A 10,735-nucleotide genomic window follows, 5' to 3' on the forward strand; every position below is an offset into this window, starting at 1 on the left:
GTGAGATAAACCCTTCCTAATCATTTTCCGTTTTAACCACATTTCCTCTGTTTCTTTATTTATTTATTTTATTTATTTATTTTATTTTATTCAGAAAACTTACAGCTTTTCAAAAATTTCACTATGAGTACAATTATTATAGAAACATAAAGCCATTTATAAAGTTTTCACACATAAGTAACAAAAAAAAAGAAAAAATAAGCATTAATATTATGTAACATGCAACAGTTGTAACTCGAAAATGAGAATAAGCAAAATAGGCAACAACACTCAATAGTCATTAACAACAAATAACATAGCTAAATTTATATACAAAGATCACTCACAAAACGCACTAATTACTCATTGTAACTACTCAGTACCATAAATGTAACAATATTCATTTTTCAGTTTTAAAATACTCATTTGATAATAGCCTACAAATCTCGGGCGTTTTTATTTCAAAGATGTCTTCAATATTTCTACCTGAATAAAACCTATTAAAACTTGCAGTAGCTCTACACACGAATGCATTACGACGGTAAAACGTTTTAAAGGGTGGGACATGAAACGGTAAATAATTACGAAAGTATCTACCGGGAACATTGAAATTAAATTTTGATAATAAATCAGGGGCATCAATGGCATTGTTGATAATCTTACATAAACAAACCAGATCTGAAATGTTTCTGCGATAACATAAGGGAAGGAAGTGAAAAAAAAGTTTGGTCCTATTAGTTTCAGCGTGATAAAATAGCCTTCTTTGATAAATGAGCTAACTATCTAACACTAAAATATATTTTTTAATCGGACCAATAGTTCCTGAGATTAGCGTAATCAATCAAACAAACAGATATGTTTTAAATCGCTTGACAAAATCGAATCTTGATCTAAATGACTATGAAAAGTACCAATGGGTCATAATAGGCTCATAATCATGCGCGTGTCATCAGAGTAATGCCGAACACACCGGCACTGGTCAAGCAGGGCGCAGCAGCTCTCAGCAGAGGATCCAAGGCCACCGCTGATGATGCGAAGCTGACGACGGAGCTGTTCAGGGCCGTCAGCACTTGTGATGAGGTGCCGGAGTACCAGATGGACGCTATCACTGCTTTGAGTGACAGTGGACCGGCTTATGTAAGTATTTGATCGACTTAGGACAATTTCTGAGGTTGTTTGACAGGAGTTTATACATTAATTAGCGCTTTTAATTGGCTGGTATCAAAATTTTATTTATTACCTAACAACGCTGTTGAATAAATAACTATAGGTCTACCAGGATCTGATGGCAAATTTTGATCCTTGTATATAATATATTGATCATTGGATAAATTTTTATACTTGCATGTTTCACACGGAATAAGCTGCTATAAGGAAAAAAAGGATCAAAATGATTTATTCCAATTACCCCGGTATTGCTGGGTCAATTTATTTTCTTACTTTTTGCCATCAGATTCTGGTAGACCTATACTTACTTATAACTTATAAGTATACTTAGGTACTGTAAAAATAATCAGACATCTTTTTAATAGTTACTGCTTAAAACAGAAAAAGCCTTATTACTACAATGATACCTTAAATTGGTCAACCTAAAATTTCCAAGAGTCCAAGTGACTCTTGAGACGAAAAGATAAGTGTTCCGTGTTTTAGAGTCTTTGACGAGTTTATCTGTCTGGCCATGCTATCTTAATATGAAGCTCGCTCACGTGATCGAACATTTCCGATTTTTCAGATCTACATGCTAATAGAGTCCCGGCGGATCGCGGGTTGGGGATAGCTGGTCTAGATTCTAGGTAGGTAATAAGAAAAGATACCTAAATATTTTAGGATTTTATTCAACAAAACAAATAAATGTATAAAATTTCCAGTATTTAATTATTATGAGTTTGAATATTTTTGCGATCTTTATTTTACTTATTAAGCTGTTGGTTGACGACTTTACATCTATCAGCCGCTGCCATCACTGCACCAATAATAGCCGATCGGAATCCTGAAATTAACAGAAATAAAAATATTATTTAATTAAGTACAGATTAACGATTGCACATCTACTTTTGAAGCTAATCCTTGAACAAAATAATATGAAGTTACTTCAGAGTGAAATAAAAGTTTTAGGTGATTTCTAATAGCCTATACACTTTACACGCTACGCGCGACGCTTCCTGAGAAACGTCTTCCAAGAAGATCAAAAGGACTGTCTTGCTCTGTCATGAATTAATAACACTAACGTAATCCTAACGTACCATTCTTTTCCAAGTGGTAAGTCCCTTCCGCTGTGGATCCTGCGGGAGACGTCACGTTATCCTTCATAGCTGCCGGATGTCCGCCATTTTGCAACATGGCCGCTGATCCCAATGTTGTCTGTGTTGCCAGGCGAAGTGCCAAGTCCCTCGGTAGTCCACATCTGACTCCACCATCAGCCAGTGACTCTATTAGCATGTAGATCTGAAAAATCGGAAATGTTCGATCACGTGAGCGAGTTTCATATTAAGATAGCATGGCCAGACAGATAAACTCGTCAAAGACTCTTAAAACACGAAACACTTCTCTTTTCGTCTCAAGAGTCACTTGGACTCTTGGAAAGTTTAGGTTGACCAATTTAAGGTATCATTGTAGTAATAAGGCTTTTTCTGTTTTAAGCAGTAACTATTAAAAAGATGTCTGATTATTTTTACAGTACCTAAGTATACTTATAAGTTATAAGTAAGTATAGGTCTACCAGAATCTGATGGCAAAAAGTAAGAAAATAAATTGACCCAGCAATACCGGGGTAATTGGAATAAATCATTTTGATCCTTTTTTTCCTTATAGCAGCTTATTCCGTGTGAAACATGCAAGTATAAAAATTTATCCAATGATCAAGGATATATTATATACAAGGATCAAAATTTGCCATCAGATCCTGGTAGACCTATAGTTATTTATTCAACAGCGTTGTTAGGTAATAAATAAAATTTTGATACCAGCCAATTAAAAGCGCTAATTAATGTATAAACTCCTGTCAAACAACCTCAGAAATTGTCCTAAGTCGATCAAATACTTACATAAGCCGGTCCACTGCCACTCAAAGCAGTGACAGCGTCCATCTGGTACTCCGGCACCTCATCACAAGTGCCGACGGCCCTGAACAGCTCCGTCGTCAGCTTCGCATCATCAGCGGTGGCCTTGGATCCTCTGCTGAGAGCTGCTGCGCCCTGCTTGACCAGTGCCGGTGTGTTCGGCATTACTCTGATGACACGCGCTTCTGGAGGCAGACTCTGGAAAAGCCCAATAAAAAGTGTCACATTTTTTATAAACAAAACAATGGTGAATAATTTTTGTACCCTCGATAGGTATCCATTGAATTCTCTGGATGTCCCGCTTGCACTCGCACTGAGATTCGAGAAAGCAGAATCAGTATCCTGGACTATTATAATATTATGTCCTGGTATGCACCTCATTTGCAGCTTATCAGCTATCTTTAGTCTAATGATTAAATCGTCATCAGACTAAAGATAGTCTGTAGCTAAATAGCTATTTTATTTCAGAGTAATAATTACTACTGACTACAACAGAACTTATACTGACTACAACAGAAATTACCTTTACGTCAATCGCCTGATGGTCTAGCACAAAAATGAAGTACTTAACTATTAACTATGAACATTCAAGTCTCAAGTCTCAACCCTTACCTTCTCTATGGTACCAATAGACACTCCCATGGCGACCGAGATGAAGAGTTTGTTCTTGGATGCTGGCAGGTCCTTGACCTCCCTCAGCGCTGGTGCCACCACATCTGGCTTCACCGACACTATGACCACCTCTGACCGCTCTACAACTGGCTTGTTCTCAAACAACGCTGTCGCTCCTAGACTCTGAAATCAGCGTTTTAATTATTTATGATTAAAAATCAGAAATCCCCTTACTTTTTGGATGTTCAATACTAACTACATTACACAAACGGTATATTGCGTTTAGAGTGCCTACGAGAAAAACTTACTCCGTTTCTCTTAGAAAAACAGTGTATTGTCACAACTGACCGTAACCTAAATACGATTGTTAGTTTTGATATTGGCATGAAGAATTTGGATCATAAATCTAGGTAATTAGTAATTACCTTAAATGCTTCAGCACTGGCCACGTCAGCAGGATGGCAGCTAGCTGTGATTTCATCAGGTTTTGCTAAGCCTGTAACGATATAATATATTATTAGTAGGTCTGTAAAATCTTAGTTCTTATGTCACTAGAAGTTAAAGCAGAATTAGCGTTTTACCTTACGCCGTATTAAAATATTATAAGTATTTATAATTTACTTATTTAAGTTGACCTACCAGATTACGAAACTAATACGGCGAGAAGAATCGAGTCGGCGAGTTACTCAAAAATCGTAAATTTTTGCGTAAGTAATTTACAATTATTGTAAAAAAATAGCTGAAGAAAATTTATTAGGTAGACCGTAGTCCGTACTAGATGACGCGCTGCGGTCGTGTATCACGCGTTTCCCGTAGTCCCACCTTCAGGAGCAGGAACACCGTTGGGGTTTTAGTGGGTAGTCCCGGGTGCGTCTTCCGTCCGCCCCGGGGAGTCCCACATACCTCGGTGGTCCTCCCCAGGCCCCGAGGATGCGTAAAAGCATTCCTCTAACGCAAAAAAGGCACTAGATGACGCTCACCACTCCGTTGCGCCAAAATCCGTTCCGTCCGTTTCTGGGATAAAAAGTATCGTATGTCCTTTTCCGGGACTCAAAGTATCTCCATACCCAGCAACATCGGTTTAGCGGTTTGGATGTGAAGAGGTAACAGACAGACAGACTATTATATACTTACTTAATATAATATTAGTATCAGGAATGAAATAAAAATGTTACCAGCTGAAATAAATCCATTCGCCAGAGCAAACGCGAGCTTTCCACCACCGATGAATCCGATCTTCATGGCTTCTGTGACTGATACTGAAACAATTATTTTCGCTAAAGTGTTTAATATTACAGTTTTATACATTTAACATTGTTTATTACGCGAAAACCGTAGGTATGTTTAGCTTCTTATTTTTTCAGGATTCAAACTACATATAATATGTATAATATCTCCATAAGTCCATACCTCTCCAAAGTCCGTTTTGCGGTTTCAAGCAAGGGACAGGCAGACACACTTTATATTTATGGTATTAGAATATGTTTTGTGAATTATTAATTAACTGGCTGTTTGACCGAGCTTTACTCGGTATCCGATGAAAATGAAATTTTCTAGAAATGATTCCTAGCTAGATCGATTTATCGCCCCCGAAACTCCCTATATACTAAATCTCGAAATCGGCTCCAAGCCTGTATATAAGTCCTGGATATCTTTACTTAAAAAGATAAATTAATGGCGTGTTAATAAAGTGATTACCGCTATCAACTCTGTGACAGATTATGTTAATAGGCAATAATGGCATTGATGATAAGATACATGTCTTATCAACTATCTATTTATCCTAATGCAATTGTCATGTCGTCATCGTCATAATTATAGCAACAGTGAAATATCGTTATTGTATTTTCAGAAAAAATAATATTCATCATGCTGTCTGATCAATTTTAAGTAAATCTTTTTTGAAAAAAAAAACGGAACTCCCATTTTAGAAAGTCCTAAGTCATTATGATTTATATGCTAATGCTATTGTAGTCAATTCAGAACGACATAAAAATTCAAAATATTTTTTATAACAATATTGAAGTAAAATGTAGAGATTTTTTTTTGTTCTACATATTAGTATTGTACAAGTACTGACATCTATTGGCGTAGGCGTCAAACACTGCTTAGGTCCTATTCATACAAAATCAATTGGTTTATTTTTACACACGCGCGCGTTGTGAAGATTCAAATACGACCCAATTGGGCCGTCTGTTGTTTAGTCTGCATCGAGCACAGTCACGAACGTGCTGCGTCTTGTCTTACCTAAATAAATTGAAAATGACGTCGTGCGTGTATCGAAAATGTACCAATTATGACTCGAATGTAAACAAAACACATGGAATCTCTTACCACGTGTCTTGATTGCAATAAATACCTCGATTATTTACATTTTCAATTATTTTTTCGAATAATCTGGAAAAAATCGAATTTTCGTCATAGCTCAGGCGAAGAAAGAGACAGCGATACGATTCGACGTTTAAAAATAGAACTGTCTCTTTTATGTAAATGGTTTTTCGTATCTTTTGTTTCACTTATCTGTCAAATTTGTCAATGTTTGCAATTTTGAATTTGAAAATTGTTCGGAAGATTTAAGCCGGAAAATAGTATGAACGTAACATATCTGTTTATGTAGAATATCATTGTAGCAAACTAAATAAACGTCAAACTTTCGACAACAAGGTTATGATAAAAGATGTAATTAATGAATCGTAGTTACTTCAATGGAAGATTATTATCAACCGCGGCTGTGATAAAAGTATTGACATTCGCTTTGTTGATACCCTGATATTACAACGTTGTTGTTTTTCGATGCACAATATTACTTTATTTTCACCAACCTCTTTGAAAGCTAATTGAAAATGAATATTATGTTGCTTATTCTATCAATACATTAAATCTTCTCTTTTATCTCAATGGAAGAGCATAGTATTTTGAAATATAATATAACATCGCCAACTCTATAGAGGGCTCAACACAAACACAAAGAATTTTTAACCGACTTCCCAAAAAGTGAGGCGATTCTAATAAGTCTAGTTGTGATATTTTCTAAGATTATTTACTTCGTTTTAAAATGATTACTCTCCTCTTTGCAAGTCGACTAAAAAACAATTCTTTTTACAGTTGTCACTAACACTGCTATTTGGAATTTACATCTTGCTTTTTATAACTCGATTTCAAAATCACTTAGGTACTTCAGAATTATGCAACTATGTACTTATATATATTCAACTTACACTATGCTCTCACGACAATCAGCACTACACTAAAGTGACAAACTTCGTACAGTGATCTTTGTAAGGTTATCTATTATCATTATGTAAAGTACTCTATTTTAAGCACCAACTACTGTTCATCTTCTAAAAACTTTAAATTTTAGTGTTCACCAAGGTTATGAATTATTTGTTTTTGGTGTTGCCATCTTGTGTAACTGTAGAGATTTTTTGCAGCAAACGGTTCCGTAGGGGGTGAAAAAAATCGGCTAATGACACGTCGGCAAGTAACTTTAGCTGGGGTCCGGACTCCGGATACCGTACTGTGGGAAAATTTTAACGAGGTCCAGAAAACAAACAAATTTGTCCTATGTAGCTTATAAATATTATTTTAATGAATAAAGGTATACGTAAACCTTATCTATGTATTAATAGATACTTTGTATAAAATACATTACCTAGTACAATATTTCGCGGTCCGAGATTCGACCTTTTGCGGTCCACAAACGGACCGCGGTCCGCCTGTAGTTGCCTACCGCTGCCCTAATAATCTTCATTAAATAAGTTGGAATAGAATAATATTCTCTTAGGTCCTAAACATTTGAACCTGTTGCAAATTTTGAATCCTCACATTCGCACTAATACTGATCTCTTTCATAAAATTGAGATATTTCTCCGGTCCAAACAGTCCATACAATATATTGCGCTACCGACTACCACAAATTAATCAAATGTAATATCTGCTAAACTGGCTTAAAATTATGCTCATGATTCAATTGTTTTAGCAGTAAAATATCTTAGAAATGGAAAAAACCGCGAAAGTTACTAGAATATTGTATAACGCTAGTTTCATCACTTTTTATGGACGCTCTTAGTCTTAGGATATTGAATCACAATTTACTATCATAGCCTATAGGTAATGTTGTGGTTTGTGTTGTGACACATAATATTATAATTTATGTATTTATCAGGATACGTAATATGCAAAGGCCTTGACAACAATTTATTGCAATATGCACTAATAGAAGAGCGTGCATCGTCCATTTAACCTAACGTAATATTAACTATGAGTTAGAAGATAAATATTATAATTATCGCAAGCAAGATGGTAGCCAGGTTAGTTAGTTAATCTAAAAGTTTACGGGTTACTAGATGACGCAAGCAACTACTTTGCGCCAAAATTGGTTTATCGCGCGGGAACCGTATGCTTCTCCGGGATAAAAAGTATCCTATGCCCTTTTCCGGGACCCAAAGTATAATGTATCTTCATACAAAATTTTAGCCAAATCAGTTCAGCGCTGTGAGCGTGAAGAGTTAACAGACTAACAGACAGACAGTAAGTATTTGATACTTACTTACCTGTTTTTTAGGCTTTATTGAAATCTAGTGACTTTTTTTTAATCGAACTAGGATAGACATTGCGGAGTTTACTTTTAAATTTAATTTCTTAGAACAAACCCCATCAATTATTATGTCGATTGTAATTTGTAGCCGCAATACTGTCGTCTTTATGTACGTCCACTGTCCAGTGACTTGCTCGTTTGAATATTTACATGCAATTATATTTTCCGTACACGAGCTAGTGTTCAACAAGGTCGACAACAAGTGTGCTTTACGAAGTTTACTAAAGAAAATTGTATATAAACTAACTTGTTTAACAGTCCTTGTTTACCCCTAACTATTGTGGTAAGTGGCTACCAGTTAAAAACGCTGCTGCAGCGTTTTTAACTAGCACTGTGTATGCCAGTATCGAGCACTGTCAAATACCTTATAAAATTCTACGGTAGATTTGAAATAAATTACTTAGTGAAAATTTTATAGAACAAGATTAAAAAACTTTATATACTTATAACAGATATTGCTTTAATTTTTATTCCAAAATGCATGGTTCTACTTGGCTTAGGGAGCTTTGATAAAAAAACAGCTTTTTAACTAGGTGAGGGAGAAATAATATGTAAAGTTTTAACATAGGATTGCCAAAATGTAGAGTAGCGTTTTTATTAATTTCAACATAGGTAAAGCAATTTTATTTTTTTCACCTTTTGATGTCATATTAAGATATTTAATTATGACTATCATAGTTTATCACAATAACGCACGCACTTTATGCTTTATGATTGGCAATCATAAAGCATAAAGTGCGTGCAGACACTTATCACTTACGTTTAATTAATACTTTTCATCACGAATCTCATTTCCCAGTTTTTAATCGATAGTCATTTATCATTGTCTTTACAAGTGGGACAGATAGGGATTTATTTGCATTATCGTACGTCAGAGTATTAAGTAGGAACATAATTTTATATTATTATGATAGTAGACATTATAAAAACTACTCCGGATCTACAAATTTTAACTCCCTCATCTTTTTATTCTGTGAATTTTATTTAACAGAGATTGAGTTTTTATTTTCAACTAGAATATAGAGCATTGATAATTCTACTATAAATTGTTACAACTGAACCAATTTAAAATATTACGAAACCTACATTTCTGATTTCATTCGGTTGTTTTCTTGCAAATTTCATTACAAACAATTACGAAAAATAACATAACATTTACTGCATGGGCCTAAGTACACAATCATAAAGTTTTGATAATCATAATATTATTATTATTATCAAAACTTTTGTGCGATATCATAAAACCAGGGAAGTATTGACAAACATTGCATCACGTCTGGAACTGATAAAAAATATATTATATGTATGTACTCACATTTCAACATGACTGATTTTTACAGGAACTATCACAATTTTACTTTATTTCAGATCTCTCTGTTCACTTATTATTATTAAACACTTTTATTTGTTGTTAAAGACAAATTCCAGTCACTATCGTCATGACTCTGACCGCACTGACGCCCTACTACATGTAAATACAACTGATATGAATTTAGTATTTACATTGGAGCTTAGGAATATTTACAATACTTGCTACTTTATTTTACGAGATAACAAAGAGAGATACGCACAATTTTGTGTTCCTAGGAATTTCTCGAAGATAAAGAAAGTGTCTTTAATACCGTAAATAACATAATAAAGTGAGCAAAATCGGAGTAAAAAAATCATAAATAGTTTTATTATATGAAAATTCCTCATATTTTAAGTAACCTTTAACTACACTTAGTACAGATTTAAATAAATTACCTACTAACTTTTCAACAACTGAATTTCTGTAGAGTCTTATTTAATTAATTTATGTAGAGCTATTTGACTAAGCTGAAATAATAAAAATACTAAAATTTTCACAATTTATGAAGTTTGGACTATAACCTATGAGACGATCATGGCTCACATGAACTCATCGCTCAGAGTTCAAACGTTATCAACTTATCAATAAAATAAACATACCAATTGCACACCCTAGCTCTAATTGAGTTTGATTCATTTGCTGCAATCAATCGATTTTTGATGAAAATGCGTTTGATTAAGAGGTATAATATTAAAATATAAATAACTCCAGCACCGGTTTCGGTGACGGTGGCCGGTTTCATTAAAACCAGGCCAGTTACGTCGGAGTAATTATAGTGTCCAAGTATGTGCGTACTACATACGAGCACTCTCTATTCCTTTTACTCTCATAGCCCAGTGGGACGGAAGACCGACACGACTGGCGAGAGATCAGGACCGACTTTTTACATTCCCATCCGAGTTCCGACGCATGGATCATCTTACTTATCATACAATCAGGTGATCAGCCTGCATTGTCCTAAACAAACATGGTATTAACATGTTTTAACGCGGGAATCGAACCCACGACCTCCGAGTCAAAAGCCACGCTCTTAACCACTGGACCACGGAGGCGTTAAGAGGTATAAATTACAATGGAAGACCAGTTTAGAATTTTCTCATATGCGAAAACGTAGTAGTAAGCTGTACCTTTAACCTT

At 35.0% G+C, this 10,735-nt stretch overlaps 1 protein-coding gene across 4 annotated transcripts; it reads right to left on the bottom strand.

The window, feature by feature from the left end:
• Window positions 1-1,888: 1,888 nt before the first annotated feature.
• On the bottom strand, window positions 1,889-9,722 carry LOC121736668 (pyrroline-5-carboxylate reductase). 4 transcript variants are annotated; one of them, XM_042127999.1, is made up of 7 exons: window positions 9,563-9,722; window positions 4,826-4,909; window positions 4,076-4,146; window positions 3,651-3,833; window positions 3,024-3,236; window positions 2,223-2,424; window positions 1,889-1,969 (listed from the first exon to the last, which is right to left on the bottom strand). In XM_042127999.1, exons 1-7 carry the CDS (start codon window positions 9,570-9,572, stop codon window positions 1,890-1,892), a joined length of 843 nt encoding a protein of 280 aa, XP_041983933.1. In that variant the 5' UTR covers window positions 9,573-9,722; the 3' UTR covers window position 1,889. The 4 variants fall into 4 exon arrangements, with proteins under 4 accessions (XP_041983933.1, XP_041983934.1, XP_041983935.1 ...); XM_042128000.1 differs by lacking the exon at window positions 9,563-9,722 and adding an exon at window positions 6,869-6,889; XM_042128001.1 differs by lacking the exon at window positions 9,563-9,722 and adding an exon at window positions 4,957-4,960.
• Between the last annotated feature and the right edge of the window lie 1,013 nt (window positions 9,723-10,735).

The sequence above is a fragment of the Aricia agestis genome, chromosome 19 (genome assembly GCF_905147365.1).
Source record: "Aricia agestis chromosome 19, ilAriAges1.1, whole genome shotgun sequence".
Classification (NCBI taxonomy): domain Eukaryota; kingdom Metazoa; phylum Arthropoda; class Insecta; order Lepidoptera; family Lycaenidae; genus Aricia; species Aricia agestis.